Below are 20,814 nucleotides of genomic sequence, written 5' to 3' on the forward strand. Positions count from 1 at the left end.
CTAATGAATTACTTAGAAGCTACCTGTTTTCTGTGTTCCTTAATTAAGATTTAATTTGGTCATAAACATTGCTGTAAAGTTAATACTGGTTATATTTTAAGAGGTTCTTTGATTCATGTCTGTGTCATGGCCATAATTGCCAGTGTTCTAAGATACATGTTTACCAGTAGGGTCATTTTGTGAATTCCCCAGAATTTGCTGTTTCCTGCCTTGGGAATTAGGGTTGGTGACACCCGTAAGCATTAGTGTAGTAATTACAGACAGGTAGGGAAGGTGAACATTCTATCCTTATTGCTTAAAAACAGGACTGGCTCACTCAGAATGAGGGCAGAGATATTGCTAACCCAAGCCTAGGGTTTTACGGTTCCATCCACAGGCTTGCTTGCGTAACAGAGAGATTGCTTCTAAGGAGTTAAGAAATACCTTTGGGCTTCCTAGGTGGCACAGTGGTTGAGAATCCGCCTGCCAATGCAGAGGACACGGGTTCGATCCCTGCTCCAGGAAGATCCCGCATGCCACGGAGCAACTAAGCCCGTGTGCCAGGAAAAAAAAAAAAAAAAAACATTTAAAAAAAAAAAAAAAGAAATACCTTTATATAGTATGTTACGCTGGTGACTTGACCCAGACTGTCCCAGTTCAGCCAGTAGATTGATGGATGCTCAAGAGCCGTATTTTTCAGCTGAGAAAAGTTTTGCCTTTTGATTGACATAAAAATTGCTTGCCTTCCTTTTAATGTAATTTAAGCCATCAAAATAATCCTAAATATTTTGACTAAAAACATGTCAAGGCGATAAATAGTAACGGCAGAATATTTGTTCAAACTACATATTTCTCTGCCAATTGCTTCTTTCCTTCCAAGAAGCACATCCTTACATTTGGATGATGGTCTTACTTTTCTAATCCCAGCCACCAGCCCTTCACCCTGGCTTATAGATCATATGCGGTTCTGTTGGATGGCTTTTCACAGTCCACACTGAGTACTTGGTGTGTGGGAATGCCCATCTCCAGGAAAAGGGTGTATCCATGACACTTATGAAAGCTACCCACCATGTTATCATTTTACTTTTTATTAACTTTGTAAAATGAAAAGCTTTAAAAGAATGATTGGGAATAGCAAATAGCTGGTGTCAGATAAATTCAGCATAATAATCTATTGATGTTATTTTATTGCATTGTAAATAAAGAGTAGATAAAACATTTCGTGAGGCACAGCTTGAAAGTGTTAACAGCAACATAAAAATACAGTACAGAGCATAAATAAATATCTTTTCATTTCTAGTCAGATTTTGAAACCCTTGACGCTAGTTATAATTTCACTGGAATGGGAGGCCCAAGGTACATATGCTAATACTCTGTAAACCCACAAAATCATATTACGTAAGACTCAATAAGGAATTAAAGCAAATTAATCACACTTCTGTCAAATAAATAAAATAGATCAGACATCATTTCCAAGTTGTGAAGGGTGTATAGAAAGCTTTTCTGCAATCACAGAGAAGTTTAAAAAGGGTCATGACTAAAACACCTTGCATTTCAGATTATTTTTAACATAATATTTTGGTTTTTTTATGAGAGCTGTAAAAAGTCTATATGCACCTGTATACTTGAAAAGATATTGATGAAGGGGGCCATTTAAGCCTTTGAGTAATGCACCATCAGAAAGATCTTAGGATGTAGTGTCTTTTAAATTTGAGTATTCAAGTATTTAAGTCCCATAAAGATATATGACACCTCCTGAATGTTTCCTAGAAATTTTCCTGTTAATTGTTAGAAACAGGCTTATTTTAAAAGGAAATGCTGAATTTCTAAAATCAAATTTAACATAATTTAGCATCACGTTTCAGGGTTTTTTGTGATCATTTTATTTTTTTGGCTTAGCAGTACTTTTATGGTGGAATTTTTAAACACTGAAGGAATTCACAGAAGACTTCAAAGAGACTTAGGATTTGCTGACTAGAAACTCGAGAGGGTCTTCACATATTGTTTACCATGCCTGAGAGCTCAGATCTGTATTTTGGAAGACTAAAATTAGTCACATTTTTTTCAGCCTACCTCCATATGCATTTTGTGGGGTGGGGTGCAGTTGGGGAATGCCTTTTCAAGCAGACTTGTATTAGCTCGGTGGGAATGTGTTCACATTGGAGCTACTAAGAATCCTGAGAAAGAGGAGTGGACATACTCAGAGGAGTACAGTCCATTCGACCCTGCATTGGGCAGCTGGAGCCACACCTGGTCGTTTTCTGTGAGATCAATTACAGCGCTGCCTGAAGCCTGATCCAGGTAGCCTTTGATGTACTCATCATAGGTGTACATTACAGGGGTGCCGTTCTTATACAGGCCTACCCAAGCATGGGTCCCTTTCACATGCACGTGGTAGGAGAAGTAGTATATTCCTGGAATCCTGCAGGTAAAGATTCCAGTTTTGGGGTCATAATGCTGTTGTCTGTTATATAAAATCTTATCAAATGGGATAGGAGTACCTATAGCTGGGTAAGCTTTGGAGAGAATAACAGTGAAGGCAGACACAGGCATTGCTGTTACTCCCTGGTTGGCACTAACAAGAGGCCTTTGGCCTGCCTTTACAAAGCCCTCGGGCAGGACTGCTTGGCCTGGGGGGCCTGGGGGCCCCGGGGGCCCTGGGAGGCCAGGCTCTCCAGCATGGCCTCTTGGACCTGGCAGCCCTGGTGGCCCAGTGGGACCATTGAGACCTTTTGTTGCTATGCCAGCTGGGCCGGGAAGACCTGGAGTTCCTGGTTCCCCTTTGGATCCAGGAAATCCTGGAATGCCTGGTGGCCCAATGGGACCTCTAGTACCTGGAATTCCAGGGACACCTCTTGGCCCAGCCTCACCATTGTGTCCAGGCAGTCCCTTAGCTCCTGCTGGGCCCACCGGGCCTGGGAGACCAGGAGGTCCTCTAATTCCAGGGTCACCTTTTGGGCCTGGCAACCCTGGGTTACCCTTGGGACCATTGAGACCTGGTTCTCCTGGGTACCCTGGCTTTCCATCTGTCCCAGAGGAGCCCCTTTCTCCCTTAGCCCCAGGGTATCCTGCAGGCCCGACTGGCCCCATCTCACCTTTAGGGCCTGGGATCCCGTGGTTGCCTGGAATGCCTTTTGGTCCTTGGGGTCCCATATTCCCAGGGGGTCCAGTCAGACCTGGTTCCCCAGGATGACCTGCTGGGCCTTGTTCCCCTTTGGCACCCGGACTCCCTGGAAGGCCTATAGGTCCTCTTTGTCCCTTCAGACCTGGCAAGCCTGGTTTCCCAAAGCCAGGAGCCCCTGGGGGCCCAGCTATTCCTGGAGCCCCAGAGTGACCTTTTGTCCCTGGAACCCCTGGCTGGCCTGGGGCTCCAGGGGCTCCTGGCTTTCCAATGCCTTCTGGGCCTTGTTCCCCAGGAGGACCTTGGGGACCTGGTGGGCCAGTTGGCCCCCTTTCCCCTGAAAAGCCCCGATCACCTTTGATGCCTGGCTGTCCTGGCTGTCCATTTTCACCTCTTTTTCCCACTCCGGGAAGGCCAGGGGGTCCCATGGGACCCTGAGGACCTGGGAGGCCTCTGTCACCTGGGCGGCCAGGAGCACCATATCCCGTTTCCCCTTTCTGTCCATTCATACCAGGGACTCCTGATGCACCCTTTTCTCCAGGAAAGCCCCTGGGTCCTGGGGCTCCTGTAGGTCCCTGTGGCCCAGGTTTTCCTGAAACAGAAATTCCAGCTGGGCCGGGGATTCCAGGTGGCCCGGGTGGGCCCCGTGGTCCTGGTAAACCAGCTGGTCCAATATCTCCTTTTGGTCCATATGGTCCTCTCTCCCCTGCTTTTCCTGGGAGTCCTGGCGAACCTGGCTTCCCAGTAGCTGACGGTCCTGGCGGTCCGGGCAACCCTGGCTCTCCTTGGGGCCCAGGACTTCCGGAGCCTGGTTTTCCTGGTGGTCCAGATGGACCCGGGTGCCCTCGAGGTCCAGCAGGGCCCGGCGGACCAGGGATACCTTGCTCTCCTCGTAGTGATACACCTGGAAGACATGACCGGTTCACATACCAGGGGAGGGGAGTGGTCAGTAACATTGAGGAGTTATGGCTTCTCAGAACATACATGAGGACAGGACATCGCAGTGTCAGTCAGACCGTTTTGGCAGACTGGTCTTAAATGGTTTGACAATACATTTTATATTGTTCTAAAAAAGACTGCTAAAGAAGATGGTTTCACAAGACCGTGGCTATTGTAATGCTTTAATTCCATCCTAATGATCCATGAAAATAAGCTGGGATGGAAGGATTCATTTAGAGTAAGAGTGCATTGGAGGTAAATTTATCACATTTGTTTTAGGAAAATCATCTACTTAGAAAGGAAAGGGGGGAAAAGGCATTTGACAGGAAAAGAAGAAAAAGGCAGGTACAGAGTAAATGGAACCAAGTTTAAGAACTGTAACAAGTTTCCCTCATGCAAGTTATCCTATAAGATAAAAGACCAATGCAGTCAGTCTGTTTTAATTTACATGTGCCATAAGCCTGCTGAACACAGTTTAGATTTGGGGGTTTTGTTTGTTTGTTTGTTTTGCCTCAGGATATACCGTGAGCGCTTACATTTTCTGTTATTGACTTAAAATTGAAACAAGGAATTAGAGAATTAATGGGCAAGGTACATACAATAGTGTTAAAGCGTTTATATATAGTTTTCTTTGATTAATGCAAATATTATTGATTTCATAGATCTGTGGGTTCATTTGAGCTAAATACTTCTACTGATATAATAAATTTAAGTTAAAAAATTACTTGTTCAGTGCCTGTGATGTTAAATGTGCTATTGAGCCACAAGTATAGGAAAAGCACAAAACACATCCTATAAGAGCTTCAGTTACAAAGAGAATAAAACAAATGTCCATGTGCTAAGTGCTTTAAGAGGTGTCCAGGGTTTTTAGTTTTAGTAAATCAAAGGTGGGATGAAACAGAGTATTGCTGGCATTAGGATATACTATTAAGGAAGCATTACCATGTCAAAGAATCTTTAGGCAGCATTACCATAAGCCTCTACATAAAATAGTCTTTTTTTCTCAGAGAAATTCTTTGATAGCTAGCAAAGATGGTAATTAAATTACTTATGTTTCTAAATATCTGCTTGTAGGATTTATGTTAAAATTAATTTTCTGTTTAATAAATTTTCAGAAATATAGGTAGAATGCCTGTGTATACTGTTAGATTCTTACGCTGTTAGAAAATGGTTCATAGTAATGATAGATTTAGTAGATGTCACAGTAGTTGAATAGTTTGGTCAAAACTCTGAAAATGACTTATAACTTTGACTTTTGAGCTATATCTTTTTTGTACAAAAAGTATTTATATGCTTAAACTCCATTTAACTAAATCTTTAATGGCTTTAAATATCAAAGTGAAGACTAAAATGGAAATAATGTTAAATGAATTGAATTGTAAATTGCCTTTGAAAATATATTTTTATGGGTATAGTTTCTTTTAACTATTAGTTGTTGGTTCATTACTATATTTTTAAAATCTTTCATAGTAATTGACTGGCATGTAAGAAGTAGTCAGCTAACAATGGTTGCTAATACTATACTCTTGGGTAGACATGTTCCTGATACTTGAAAAACATTTGATAACAAATGAAACATAAAATACAGAGCAGAATCATTAAAGCAGATATACTGAAATGGGAAAATCATTTGGGTATCTTTATATTTTGTACTAATTAGAAGTTATATTTCATTTTGCAAACAGTTAAATGTGTGGAGTTTTATTTACTCACAGATTTTAAGAAAATGACATCAGGAAAAGGACTATGAAAAAATTAATTTATGGAAAAGATTTGCATATATTAACACATATTGTTGGTTGACTTTAGTGTACGTATATGATATATCAATATGTATAAATGAGCGTTGATTCATTGCAAATAGAATAAATGAATACGTAAAGGATTTCTTAATGGTTTGGAATAAAATAGGACATTTTAAAAAATGCAAACCACATTAAATTGAGGTTTGCTTCAGAATCTTATACAGATTATGTCTGTATTAAAATGATGGTCTTGGTCTGGTTGGAGATCTGTTTAACTGGTAGAGAGGAAAAGCAAGGCTTACCGAGAATGACTCCTTTGAGCACCATTTTAGACTGGAACTCCAAAGACAGTGATCTCTGTCACCCTGAGTGTTACCTTAATAGGTTCTCCACCTCTCAGTGCTCTCAGTGCATGAAAGAATGTGACTTCTGTTGTATGCTTGGGGGACAGCCCTTGTTTATAGCTTGGTAGGGTGGTAGCATCCTCAAATAATGATTACCCAGTAGAGAAGTCTCTTAAATGCGCACAGAGTGGTTGAGTGTGTCAGAGTGTGGCACCCCTGTATGGTGTGTTTTGCCTAAGTTCTCTTTTAACCTTTTGGAACAGATGTACCTAGGAATTGCATAGGAATTCTTTGTATATCTGTTATCACCTCAGTGTTTTACTTGTATAAATTGTGGGCTTTTGTCTTCATTTGACTGCCAGCGGATAATAATGTATTTGAGTTTCCACCTTGTATTATCAAGTAGACTAAAGTGGATTTAATAGTTAAAATATAGCTTCTAAACTTTTCATTTGTTAACAAGATAATATATTTCCATTTTTTCTGCAAACAAAACCAAAATGATGTAGTACATTGTGGTGAAAAAAAGAAAATATTTTAACCTTCTGAAAGCAGTGGTGCATTTTGTTTTAATTCAGTCTGTTATGCTCTCGTTAAGCTACAGTTAGTCTGAATTTGTGATCACAGGGAGCATAACCCAGTGCTCCTGTCATAGCATTTCAAATTGCACTTGTTGCTTCATGTAAAGTATCAGGTTTCTTGTCATTTATTCTTTTTTCCTAACCTCTTTCTCTTATTTTATTTGTATTTTGAGACATTTGAGAGTATCTGTTGAGTACTCGTGCATTTATTTTTGATCATTAAGCTACCTTTCATGAAATTTTAAATTTCATTTTTCTTCTTAAGATAATCTACATTTAATTTGCTAAAAAGGTTGTCTCCAAAAGCATAATTTAAAAATTTTTATGGCACATATTCTTAGCTTTACTTACAGGATAAAATATGTAAGCATAATGAAAAAATACTAAGGAAAAGAAATTAAATCCTACGGTCAGTTCATATTACTCAGTATAACTCAGTAATGTAACAGGCAGTTTGTGCCAGGTAACTATAAAATGAAATTAATGAATATGAAACCTAATAGTGGCCCTTCTTTGAGGATCTGTTAGTACTTTACATATGTTATCTGTACTCTTCATAGTAGCCAAGAAAGCTGAGCACGTGAAGAATAAAGCACAAAGGTAAAACCTACCGAAGGCTGCACCGCCAGTACTATGTTAGTGGTAAGAGGAGGAGGAGGAGGAGGAGGGAAGCAGTATGAGCAGTAGAAGCAGTAGCAATAGTAGTAGCAGGAAGAGCTGACACCTCAGCACATTACGTATTAACTCATTTAAGTTTCAGAACAGCCCTTTGAAATAGGTGCTCCTTGTGTTACACGTGAGAGAACTAAAGCACAGAGAGGATAAATAACTTACTCAAGGTTGCATAGCTAGTATTAACCAGTTAGGTCTGTGCATTTAACTACTAAACTAAACAAAAAGGCATTTAAAAATTATGAGAATTGCTACTTCGTTTGCCTATTAAATTTCTTTGCAGGGCATTTCATTTAATTGATAATTAACACTCAATTTTGTATGTATTTGTAAGCTAGCACAAAGTATGTGTAAGCGTTTAGTTATATAAACTTGCTACTCTTTTTGTATACAGTTGGCAGTTATCTTTAGTTAAAGCATTTTAAACATGATTAATTTAATTGGATTAATATGTCTAAATTATGGGTAGTTATTTGTGCAAAAGCATCATTTGAGGGAAAAAATTTCTACACCTGAAATTTCCTGATATTCTTCAGGTGTATCTTTCTGCTATACTTGTGTAAAGGATATGAATGTTCTTGAGTAGACCTACTTTTTCCATAAATTATTTTGGGCTAATTGAGAAGTTTGAAGATAATTTAACACCAAATAAAATTAAAAACATTTTGTTAAGGAGATCATTGAGATTGTAGAAAGTAACAACTCATTAGTTAATAGAGCAAAATATATAGTTACCTTTACTCTTTATGGCATAAGGGATGAAGAACTGTGTCTTGGTGTTGGATGGTGGGCCTTTTATGCCTGTAGGTGTTTGGAATTGCTCCGTATAAAACACTCCATGAACCAAGTTCAAGGACATTAGCAGCAAAAGGGCCATTTGCGCCAGCATGTTCTCAGATGGATTCTGAAAAACAGAAAAGAATAATTTCATACAGCTTCATTATTGACCTGTTTTATTTTTCTGATGTTGCACAGATGAATTCTTTAGTTACCTACTTTTTTTAACCTTGTCCTATATATTCTGAATATATTCCATAAATTAATGAGTTGTAATTTTGTTAATTATATGAATATATGTCCTAGTTGTTTTTGAAAACCACATTCAGGTAATCATGTGAAAAAGTGACTTAAATTAAAAAAATACAGCAACTGTGATTGGATGTCTGTTTTAAATAGTTCAAGCTCTTTGATATAGACTGAAGTTACCAATAGTCTCAAATACACTGAAAGTCAGATTAGGACATGTTTTTATAAATATAGTTTAATTAGGACTATTTTTAGTAGGCTGATACAAATTAAACTTTCTGAGTGCATTTTAGTGGAAAGGCATTTTTTTCAATCACAAAAAGCAAATAATTAATTAATTGAAACTTGTTTCCAAATAAGCTAACATGGAAGTCCACCAGTCATAGACTTACCTGGATGCTGGGAGTTCCTCGAGTTGGTTTCTTACCAGCTCTCTGTGCCTTCCCCTGTGCCCAGGTGAGCAGTGCAGAAGGTGTCCTCTCCAGAGCTGTCCTGCAGTATTTATACTGTTTTTCCCTACTACATGAGGTTACCCTGAGTTTAAGCTCCTCCCCCTGCCCCAGAGGGGGCAGGAACTAATTATGGTGGAAAGTTCTATTGGGCAGGCATACAAGATCAGGTTGAGCTCTCTTTTTCCTTGTTTACTTATTGAAAAACAAACTCTTTGTCTTAAATATATATTAATAGTTTTAACCATGCACCATCTTTTTCTGTGATTTTATTTTAGAAGTTATTACTCATATGTTTAGGTTAGTTCATGATGGGATGATCCTATCCTCTTTATATTTTTAGAAAGCACATTCTTGTTGTTACTTGGTGGAAAATACTTGGTGGAAAATACTTGGTAGTATGTAAAAGTAGGGAAAGAAGTCTTTTGGAGGGGAGTGTGGGTTTAAACCATCATCTGAATTCTTCAGTTATTACATAAAGCCATCATTGTGTCTGTAAATGTTTCTAAATTTTTATGAAAATAGCTTACCCCATTCTTATTTTTAGGCTTGAGAGAATCACAGTGGTGAAAATGTAGCTATACTGTTTTGTATTTGAGAATTTTAATGTAAGTCCTCAGCCATTAATAAGAGAAATTTTAAATGTTAGCATACAAAAATTTCAATTCTTGCATATTAAATATTTAAAATTTTTCAGACAGAGGCAAGACATCCATGAATTTGATAGGATAGTTAGCAATATAATTACCCTGAAGGATTTAAATTCATTGTTCACAACGCTATACTGTGTTTAGTAAATGGCTTCAGATTTTATTGCTTAATTTTGGGTTTTACTTTAGAGTTGCAGTGGAGATTACAAAAACCCTTAACTTGATAATGTCATATCATGTCCATTTAAATGAGGTTGCTGTATTCATTTCAGAAGAAAAGTAATCTTCAAACTTTTTTTGGCTTTTTAGAAGTATTATTGGTTTACCTTGCAGTTTCCTCTAGGGATCTGGAATCAGCCCAATTAGAAACGTTTTTTTCCCCCAAAGTTGAAAGTAAATGTTATCATTATAATTTTCAGTGGTTAGTGTTCTCTTTAACGATTTTAGGAGACTCTTGAAATCAATTTTCAGGATCCTAAAGAATCTAATAACAAGAAGTTGAGAGCTAAATTCTGATTCTTAATTTCATTATTTTGAAGCTAAATCACATGACTGTACAGGTAAAGTAGGTGAGAAGGAAAATTCCCTAATAGACATAGATACATCTTTTTAAAAAAAAACTCTTCAGAATTAAAGTGGTATGGATTCAGGATTGATCAATAATTAAAATAATTGAATGTTTGACCAGCGGATGAAATAAGGGTTTTTTCTTTTTCTTCCCTTCCTCCTCCCCTGCATATAATTTTTATATGTATTTTGGACTCAGCAGTGTATAGCACCTTGTAGAAATGTAAATGGATAACTCATCTCACTGCCTTCTTTCTTTTAACTCTCGCTTTTAAACCTTTTGTTGGTTGCCATATTTAAAAATTTACAGTGTCCTATATGTCTCTATATAATACTCACAGATACATATAAAATATGGCTTTTATGTCAGTTCATGTTTAAAGGAGAATTGGAAAGCTTATATTTTCTAATCATTCTTCTTTTATTGAAGTATAGTTGATTTACAGTTATGTTAATTTCGGCTGTGCAGCAAAGTGATTCACTTATACATATATATACATTCTTTTTTTATATTCTTTTCCATTATGGTTTATCAGAGGATATTGAATATGGTTCCCTGTGCTATGTGGTAGGACTTATCCATTCTACATATTCTGATCATTCTTGCATCATTGAGAATGATCTGTGGAATAGTTTTTGTAATTATACTATATATCCTACTACATCTGTAAGAGACCACAAAAGATAAAGTGAGACATGTGACTGCCTTCCATCTACTATGGTTCATTTGGAAAAGATTTTGAAAAAGTAGGTGAGGTAACATTATGGATGTCCTTAAATACTGGGCTGTAGAATTTGTTATAAAAGGATTTATTAGAAGTACATATTCTAGTATTTTTTGTTTGTATATATGGTGACACACACATACACTTATTTGTTGATAATCGAGACTGATACCTTGTTAGACATCATTCACATGAAAGTTCAAAGGCTAATTCTCAGCTCTTCATTCTGTGCACCTGTATAGACCATGTGTTCCTCTGTGGCTACTCCAAGTATTTCCAGAACTTTTCACCTTTAACTCTCTAGGTGTCTGTTTTTTCATCAACACAATGAAAAGGTTGGATCAGGTTTCTAAACTCCTCCCAGCTTTAAAATTAAATTATTCTTGTGCTTGAGTTATTTTGCTGTTTCCTGTGGTGAGACAGTGGGCTTGGCTCAAGTTAGTAATTATTAGAGACAAAGTCCATACCAAGTGGTCATATGCCTTCTTTGGGGGATATGTAAATATATGTGGGTATTTGTCATTCTATATTCCCATTTAACTTTGGAAAATGTGGTATCTTTATTGAATAAGCCTTGGACGTTCAACCCTGTTTGCAAATAGTGCACTTATTTCAGCACAAGGAATCTGACTGCTGTTTGCTTTGTTAGTCACATAGAAAGCACTGTCTTGTCCAAAACAGATTGTAGAATCTGAATATTTGCTAGCCTCACTCCACCCAATTGTGTATTTAAAACTATTTTTATTCTAGGAGTTTACTTGTAGCTGTTGGAAGTGACTAGTCTGTGGCTTTACGATGAAAACGCATTCTACTTAAAGAACAGAAAGTCATGCTCTTTAAACTCAGTAACCTAGTGGTTTTTTAATATCAAATTTGAGTGATGTTTTTTGCACATCTAGCATTTAGCTGCTATTAAGCTCACGTGTTCATTTTCACTTCCCAGGGTATCATTAATTCACCAAATATTTCTTGAGTACCTTCTGCATGTCGGGCATGGAGATAAAAAACTGAATGAATGATGTACAGCCCCCATCTTTACAGTGTTTAACCAGTGGTTCTCAACTTTCTTTTCACACTCCCACAGTCCTGGTGGACATGACACGTTCCTTCTGTCTTCAGTGGTCATTAAGATAGTGGTGGTTTGGAGACTATATTTTGAAAAAGCTCCTCAGGTGATCATGATGGGCTTTTAAGTTGGAATGTCTTCGTCTGATATCATTGTTCTGTTACCAGCTTGTTAATATTAGGTACATAATTTTTGTTGTTTTGTTCATATGGTTTTTAACTTTCCTATAGAAAAATTTAGTCTTATCCGCAGAAGTAGAGAGAATGGTTACAGTGAATGCCTTTTTTACCCACTACCGAACTTAAACTAATCTCAAGTCACTGTCACTCAATCCTTCTTCCATTAATCCCCCCCCATATTTTTAACCAATTCCCTGTTTTATACCAGTTCACCTGTGAAATTTCAGTATATTTCTTCAGAAGATAAGTTCTTTTTCTTTAAAGCAGTATCTTCATCATACATAAAAAATTATTTCTTAATGTTATCGGATGCTTTAGTTAACTTCAGATTTCCCCAGTTATGTGTGTATACACACACATACACATATATATGCAACTATGTATATGTACACATGCACATATATACACACAAACATGTATATAAATATATACTCACAAACATATAGATACAAGCACATAGGTAGTATACATACATGCATATTCATACTTTTTTATTGTTTATTGTTTGTTCAACTTAGATTCATGAATTTCCCCTAAGTGATGTGTCCCTGTTAAGGTAGGTTTCTTATCCATGTCTCTTTTTTCCCCTTACAGCTTGTTTGTTGAGAAATCGGGTCATCTCTCCAGTACAGCTTCCTACAGTTTGAATTTTGTTGTCACTTAACATGCTTCTCTGTACCCAGTAAATTGGTAGTTAGATCTAGAGGTTTAATCTGATTCAGGTTTGAGACACACACACACAAATACTTTTTGGCCAAGAATACTTTATAGACAGTGGTGTGGTGGATTTCAATCAGGAGACCTTTCATTGCTGGTTGTTTCTCTTCGTGATGTTACCAGGAATGATCAATACCTAGATATCCTAATTCTGTCATTCCTTCTTTGCTTATTAGCTAGACTACTTCTATAAAGAAAAATACTCCAACTATTTGGTTACCCTGAAGTAAAATTTGTATAGAAAAAGCAGGATAGATGCCTTTACTAGGGCTTAAAACAATAAGCTTATTTCCTAGCATCCTTCAAAGGTGGCACAGTGAGGTGTTTGAATGTCATTATAAACTCATGGATTTAAATGTATTTTATGTTTTTCAATCCATGGCAGTTGTTATTCTTATTATTGCTTAGATTTTTCCCCCATCTTTAGTCAGCAGAAGCCTCTCCATGTTGGCTTCTGAATCCATTTAATATGATCCAGGAATATTTTATAGCTTCTTTTCTTCCGGTATTTTGTACTTTCCCTGACCCAGATCTGTAATTGGGGAGTCTCGGTTCCTTTTGTGGGAAGTAGAAGTTGGAGACCACAGTCTGGGTGCCTGGGTCCTAAGGGTGTGCATTGCTCCTGGTTTGATGGTTGTTTCTGGGCTTTTTCAGTGGAGGGATCTAGGGAATCCATTCGTGTAATGTTAAATATAAGACGTCGTAACTTCATGCTGATGCATCCAGTCCACATTGAGGACCACAGGGTGTTTTCTTAAGGACCTCCAACTTGTATCTCTCGTTCCTTAGTACTACACTGAAAATCTCATTCTTGTGACAGTAATGTAGTGATGCATTTGCTTTATTCCATAACACTCACAACTTCACAGAATGACAGTACCAACATTCACACCACAATATTGAAAAAGGTTTAGGATTATTTTTTAATTCTTTTGGTATTTCCACTAGAGCTATATAGGCAAATTACTGTGCCTTACAGTCCCTTGAAATGGCTCATTTCAATGTAGTAATGCTACCCAGTCAATTCACTGTTAGGTTTGTTTCGTTCTGCTTTCAATTTTTAGGAATGCTCTTCTTAAATTTAATTTTGTTAGATACTTTCCTAAAGTTCCTGTAGTGTGCTGATAAATGTTTCTTGGGGGTTAGGGAGGTCTGTGTGCTGCAATCCATGGTGAAAATACTCCCACCGTGGCGAATTTCAAGCTACAAGGGTAAAGACAACCAGCTCACAAAACACTGAATCTTTACTAAGAGCCAGTACAAGCCAGCTCCAACATATGTTACATATTTCCCAAGTCAAATTTACAAAACAAAGAATGTTCAAAGAAATCTGGTCTCCTTTACTAACCTAATATCTACCCTGTGTTTCACCTTCCTTCTATAAGTAACCTTTTTTTGAAATATTTTTGGTTTATCTTTCACTTGTTTTTAAAAATACTCATTCATACCCCCTTTCAGTTTCTTTGATAAGTCACATCCTAATATATATACTTTATTCAACGTATTTTTATGTAATAGTTTATCTTGCAGATCATTGTCTAACATTACAGAAAGATGGTCCACATTCCTTTATACAGCTGCATAGTACTCCATTATATGAATGTACTGTAGTATTTTCAGTCATTTCTGTATTGATGGGCATCTGTGTTATTTCCTCTTTATTTGCTAATTCAGATACTTCTACTGTGTGTGTGTGTGTGTGTGTGTGTGTGTGTGTGTGTGTGTGTGTGTAATATTTGCCTGAATCTTTGGGAGAGATTCTTGGAACTGGGATTCATAACTCAAAAGGTAAATACATATGTAATTTTGTTACATATTATTAAATCCCCCTCCATAGGTGTTGTATCATTTTGCATTTCCAACAGCACTGTGTGAGAGTGCCTATTTTCCCACAGCCTTGCCATAAGATGTATTATCTAGGTTTTGTTGAACTTTTAGATTTTTGATCATTTTAGAAGTGAAAATTGGAATCTTGGTTTACCTGTAATTTTCATTCTTCTTACTAAGCGTGTGGTTGAGCATCTTTACATAGTTAAGACCATGTTTCTAGCCCACTTCTCCTAGAAGTGTTCTGTATCCTACAGACAAACCTCTTTTTTGTGATATAGTTTGTATATGTTTTTCCCAGTTTGTCATTTGTCTTTTTAGTTTGCTCATGAGGTTTTTTTTTAACATTTAAAATTTTTAAGATACATAAACTTTTGATTCAGAATGTTATTGTTCCTTCAGAGATTCAGAGCTCTAAGGAACATTAAGGGTTTTCTGGATCAATCATTTCATTCTTCAGAGGAGGAAGCTAGCTCCTCTCTTATGAGTGTCTCATTCCCTAATGAGTTTAATTGAGTTAAATTTCTGAAGTAAAGAGCTGTTGGTGAGGGAGCCCATTGAGGGAAAACGCCGCAGACTAATCTGATGTGTTCATCTCTTTACCCTAGCAGGATACTGACTTTCCTGTTCCTCTAATCCTTTAGTCTTTTAGCAGTGCAAATGAGGAAAGTGCCCAGAAGTTTAGTTAGGGCGCTTGGAGACCCACAGCTTCCACCACCACCTAACTGTACCTTATTCCTCTTGAAAAAGTTTTAAAAGAACATTCGTAGGTGCTATTACAGAACCCAAGAGCTAAAAATGATCTATTTGTGTGAATAGCCTAATGTGGTTTAGTGGTTAGATACCTGCTGAGGGCTTGAAAAGAAATTCATGCATTAAAAACAGGTGTTGATGAAAACCTGTGAAACATCAGGCCAGGTCAGGAAAAACTGAGAGTCATTTAGAAAGTTTGAACAAGGGCTTTATATTCTGTTTTCTATTGCACATAAATTGCCACATTACTTAAAGAACTCATAGTTTTGTGCCTCAGGTGCTTAATGACATCACCATCTTTCCATAGTAAGCTGCTGAGTTAAAAATAAAGAGCTTCTTGGCTCCTTCCCCTAAGATCTTCAGGGCCACCCAACAGGTTCTCGGCCGTTCAAACATGTTCCTACTTTCTTTACAAGTTCAGCTTTTCACATGCAGTCTCTGCTAAGTTGGAAGGAGAAATTAGATAGAAAATTAAAATGTTAATTGGAGAAGTCACAGGGTGATGCTTTTTATTTAAATCTCTTTGTCCCTCTGCTTATTATCATACATAGAACAATTCCACGATCACTGTCTACTTAGAGGGTATGAAGTACAGTTCCTGCATGTGGCAACACAGACCACTGAGAAACCTGCCTTCAAGGCTGAGGCTCCTGCCGCTGTGTACCTTACTCATATTAACAATTAGAATACATCCTGGAGTTTTCAGTTTAAGTAATGCTGGGCCCTAGTCTACTTAGCCTTTAATCAGTCAACGTTGTTACCTGACTGGCAGCCCTCTGTCCCTGACTGTGGACCAATGCTAAAGGACTACTCTTCTTGCCATCTCTGGCTCCTGCCTTCTTACACCCTGGTTTCCTTATTAGTAAAATCCCTAAAGTCTGCTTACTTTCTTTCAGATTTTTAAAGTAATTGCTATTTAGAGAAAATGTAAGAAATAGAAAATAAAATGTATACACCATAGAGGTGTGATAACTATTAATAGTGGTATTTTCCCCACCAGCGATCTGTTTAGTGCTGAGCTTCTCTCAGTTACCTTTAATCACCTATGTAAAAATAAATCTTGCCACTTCTGATACCAGTAAGGCTGAAATGTAGACATGCTATGGTCCTATCCTGTTTTCTCTTATTTTTATTTGTTAGGAACCTTGGAAGGTGCAATAAGATATATGTGAAGTGGTAGAACAGTGTCTGGGAGTGCTCAGTAAATGTGAATAATGATGATGACTACCCTCATGTTGAAGAAGTAGACACCTCTGACATTGTACTTGAATCTCTTTTTAGTGCCAGTCTTCCAAAATGTTTGCCAGACTTGGAGTCTCTACTGTGTGCCAGTCGCTGGGTTAGATGCCGCTGACGTGCTACTGGTGATCTTAGGCACATGGAGGAGACAGATACCAAACATAGCCTCTTAGAACCTTTGCTCTGGCTTCTTTAGAATCCAGAGTCCACGGATTCTGGCACGAAACCATCTTCCAAATCATCAAATGGTGTCCTCTCATCACACTTTTTAATTGTTCCTGAATATAATTCAAGGACTATTGGTTATTTACCACTGAAACTCTACTCTGTACAGGTAGTGCCTTGTACAAAGCATGGACCTTGTAAATATTTGCTGAATGAAGGAATTAAGAGCATTAGGGGACCAGATTTCAATATTTATTGAGTGTGGGCATTTCACCTCACACTTGTGGGCACTCGGGTGCGTCGTTTGGCACAGTGTTGGTTTCATTCTGGGACTTTTCAGTCTGTGTCTTCCCTTAAAATAACTCTGAATTCTTCCAGAAGTCACAGCTTCAACAACTGTTTCCCAAAGCTATTTCACAAAAGTGACTGTGGCTTCCGTTCCAGTGACTGTGTACCTTCAGCTGTCCTATTGGTAATCAAGTTAGAATTTCAGGGTATGATTTTCCAAAGACAGTGTTTCTCAAGGTAGCCATGGTCGGGAGTGTAGAGTTAAGGGGCTGGGTGCCGGAGAGGGGCTCACTGGAGAGAGACAGAAAAACGAAGAGGAGCCCATACTTTCGGGAATTTAAAGGGATTTCTTTGAATGTCTCAGAAACCTGAACTGTACAGTTTTGAAGCAATGGATAACTTTTTAGACAAGCCTGTGCTTCATTTTCCAAATATCTTCACCCATCCATACCTCATTTACTTGTTGATATATCAATTCATTCAATTACTCAATGTGTTCAACACAAATGCCAGGAAATAAAAGTGGGCTCATAGACTACTGACAGCATTTACGGATTCTTTCCTTGCCCAAACTCCCTGTTAGCATCTTCTCTTCTGAACGGAAATATGTGACCCTTAAAGAGAAAATAAGTTATTATTTGGAAGGTGAGTACTGTATAGAGATTTTAGAACATTAGAGTTTATAAGATGAAAATTTTGAGAATCACCTTTAATATCACAAAAAATTAATATTTGAGCTGCAAGAAATACTAATCTTAGTAAGTACCAGACACTGATACTTGAATTTTGTCTGAAGCAGACATAAACCCATTTTTTATTACTCTAATTAAGTCCTCTAGATAAAAATAACACCCACACCCACACACACCCCTTTAGTTAGCAAAGGTATGTTTGAGCAGAATTAACTTTTTTAAAACCATAAGTAGTGTATCATTCCATTATGTAATGAACAATATAATATAATTTTGGTAATATAACATATTAGCAAACATTTTCCACAAGTTAGAGTTAATATTTTACTCTAGCTTCATTACACTTTAATTCAGTTGAAAGATATTTTTTTTAGCTATGCTTCAGGCACTACTCTAGCCTGTGGTTCAACACGTCCATCCTTGGTCATGTTTTTACAAGTACTATTATTTACTGCACCTAAAATTTGTATGGAGAATCAAGTGTCTTTTAGAGTTTTGAAATCTATTAGAAAAGGTCCACCTGAATAGCTGACATATATTAAGCTTTTATCATATGCTAGATACAGTACTAAGAACTTTGCATTATTTATCTCATTTACTCCTTGTAGCAGCCTCATGAAGTAGGTACATCTTTAGACATGAAGAATTGAGGCCCAGAGAGGTTAAGCATCCTAGCCAAGATCACACAGTAGGTGATGGTAAAGTTACTATTTTCTGTGACTGGATTTCTTGAGAATTTACAGAGGACCCAGTATAATTTTAAGTATAGCACTGTTTAATGTGGAACTGCTGTGTTGGCTGTTCTTTATCAAGAATTTGTATGAAAGTGTAATCCCATTATACTTGCTTTCCAGATCAGCTTCTCAAATTGAAGGACACTATTCATTTTTTGCCATTGAAAGAGCCATGTTGTTTCAGTTCTAGAATGGATTAGGTTAGAATTTGCTAATTAAAAAGGAAGCTAATTAAAAAGTGAATAGTGCTAATGTTGATATGTTTGCTTTTATCCTGAAGAAGTGTCTAATATGGTTATTTTTAGCCCATCATGGTCTTTTATAATGATGGAAAGGCAGGGTGGCATTGCTAAGAAATTCTCAGTTTTTGGAAATGTTTGAATTATCACTAATATTTAAATCCTAACAATGGATAAACTGTAGTAAAAGTTATGAGGCCTTTTTGTTCTGTAAAAAGAGATCCCTAAATGGCGAAACCTTAATGTGGTTTCTCAATTTCAGAGAGTTTGATGGTTTTTAAAAGAAAAGGCAGAGAGGGCTGGAATAGGGAGGGAGGGAGTCGTGGGAGGGAGGGAGTCGTGGGAGGGAGGGCATATGGGGATATATGTATAAATACAGCTGATTCACTTTGGTGTACAGGAAGAAACTGGCACAACAGTGTAAAGCAATTATATTCCAGTAAAGAGCTTAAAAATTAAACAAGAAAAAAGACAGAGAGCTTTTTATGAATTGATTTAAAATTTGAATCCTCTTGCTGATATATTCTAGGTGACCTTTGACCTACTTCTTCAAATGGTGTTATTTCTTCAGATTTAATATGCTCAAAATAACTCAACTCTGGAACTAAAGGTTAACCAAAGTCCTATCTTTAGTTCACTCCTGCCTTTGAAATAGAAAATTCATTTTTGAGTTATTGAATACAGCATAAAGACACAAGTGTCATGTGATTGTATTGGCATCAGAAACCTAAAATATATTTTAAATTTAGTATTACCCTATTTTGAACTGGGACTAACATGCTTATCAAAGAATTTTTTTCTTCAAATTTAGGTAAATCCAGTATTACATATGTAGAAAGCTGTATTCTAATATACAGTTTCATTGGTATAATACCACTTCTTAATTTTGAGTTTGTAGCAGTTTCATTATTTGTGTTTAATATTTAGATACAATTTCTGAGTGGGCCTGGTGGAGTAGTATTAGAATCTATGCTTGATTTTGCAAAGAGCAGCACTAATTTACATACACTAATGAGATATGTATAGAATTTCATTTTTTGATCTTCATAGGATTTTATATTTAGCCTCAGTTAAAAATGACAGGGAATTACCCTTGACTACAACTATGATATTAAGAGAATAAGAATAGATATTGGGATATTTTCTGTTTTGCCTCCAGTTCTACTTTTTGTTTGATTTCCCCATAAACCTTTCTTTCTCACATTGGTAAAGTTAGTTTATAATTGCTTTCTTAACTTTGCAACCAATAGTATTTATAAATTGTAACCAAGAAAAGCTTTTGAAGATTAATTTAGTAAAGGCATATTGATCATATATGACAAAGAAAATAATACAGTTACAAAAAATACATATATGTTTATGTAGCACAACTACAAAAAAATACAGGTATAATGAGAAAATAATTATTTGGCAGAAATTCTGGTAGGAGAATTTAAGGGGGAAATGTTAAAAGAGTTTTGTAGCCTATGGGTAACAACCAGCCTTACCAAATATGTTTTTCAGTGGGGGGAAAGCACTCAGTCTACTAGTAACAGTTGTGAGTGATTAACTTAAAGACTTAAAATTCTGTTATTTGATACAAATGTTGATTAAGCTTGTGTAGATTTCAGATAATACAATTATTATGTTTTGGATAATACCATTTAAAAGCTGACTTTGCAGTAATATTGAGAAATAATTGTATTTGAGAATTATCTATACTTAGACTTTATTTTACTCTCAGTACTGATACATCAGAGTTCTCTACATTTTAATGCATATTGTGTGCTACAGTACAGCAGTGTTGAACTGCTTTTAAAATGCATTTGACTGGCAGTGTTGATAAATTTATCAGAATTTTTTAAAACATTTCATATGATAGTAAAGAGCCTTTATGCCTTTCTAAATTTAACTTTATAGCACTTTAGGATCTGATTTTTTCAACTGAAAATTGCATATGTGGGGCACTTTAATGAGCTGTGGTTCTTTATTAAGTTGTTGTCTTCAGGGTAAGGGCCATTTGTATAAAAGTTGTGTATCTTTGAGACCTTAGTAAGGCCCTTGAGTTGGTCAGTCATATTTTTAAATAGCATTCTGTGATTAACACTAATTAGATCTGATTCAACTTTGTCTTCACA

The 20,814-nt window shown here is 36.8% G+C and overlaps 2 protein-coding genes across 3 annotated transcripts in view; one reads left to right on the forward strand and one right to left on the reverse strand.

Annotated features, from left to right (window-relative positions):
• Positions 1-20,814, forward strand: part of NT5DC1 (5'-nucleotidase domain containing 1) — a 118,330-nt gene that overhangs the window by 14,613 nt on the left and 82,903 nt on the right. The gene's annotated exons all lie outside the window — the stretch shown is intronic.
• On the reverse strand, positions 1,150-8,875 carry COL10A1 (collagen type X alpha 1 chain). Its single transcript, XM_057739706.1, has 3 exons — positions 8,800-8,875; positions 8,117-8,285; positions 1,150-4,004 (listed from the first exon to the last, which is right to left on the reverse strand). Exons 2-3 carry the CDS (start codon positions 8,268-8,270, stop codon positions 2,134-2,136), a joined length of 2,025 nt encoding a protein of 674 aa, XP_057595689.1. The 5' UTR covers positions 8,271-8,285; positions 8,800-8,875; the 3' UTR covers positions 1,150-2,133.

This window comes from Hippopotamus amphibius, chromosome 6 (assembly GCF_030028045.1).
Source record: "Hippopotamus amphibius kiboko isolate mHipAmp2 chromosome 6, mHipAmp2.hap2, whole genome shotgun sequence".
Classification (NCBI taxonomy): Eukaryota; Metazoa; Chordata; class Mammalia; order Artiodactyla; family Hippopotamidae; genus Hippopotamus; species Hippopotamus amphibius.

Coding starts and splice junctions, on each gene's coding strand:
- COL10A1 (XM_057739706.1), bottom strand. CDS start 8,270: ATGCTGGCGCAAATGGCCCTTTTGCTGCTAATGTCCTTGAACTTGGTT. Junction 4,005..8,116: donor TTATGCCATAAAGAGTAAAG/GTAACTATATAT, acceptor CATGTCTTCCAG/GTGTATCACTACGAGGAGAG.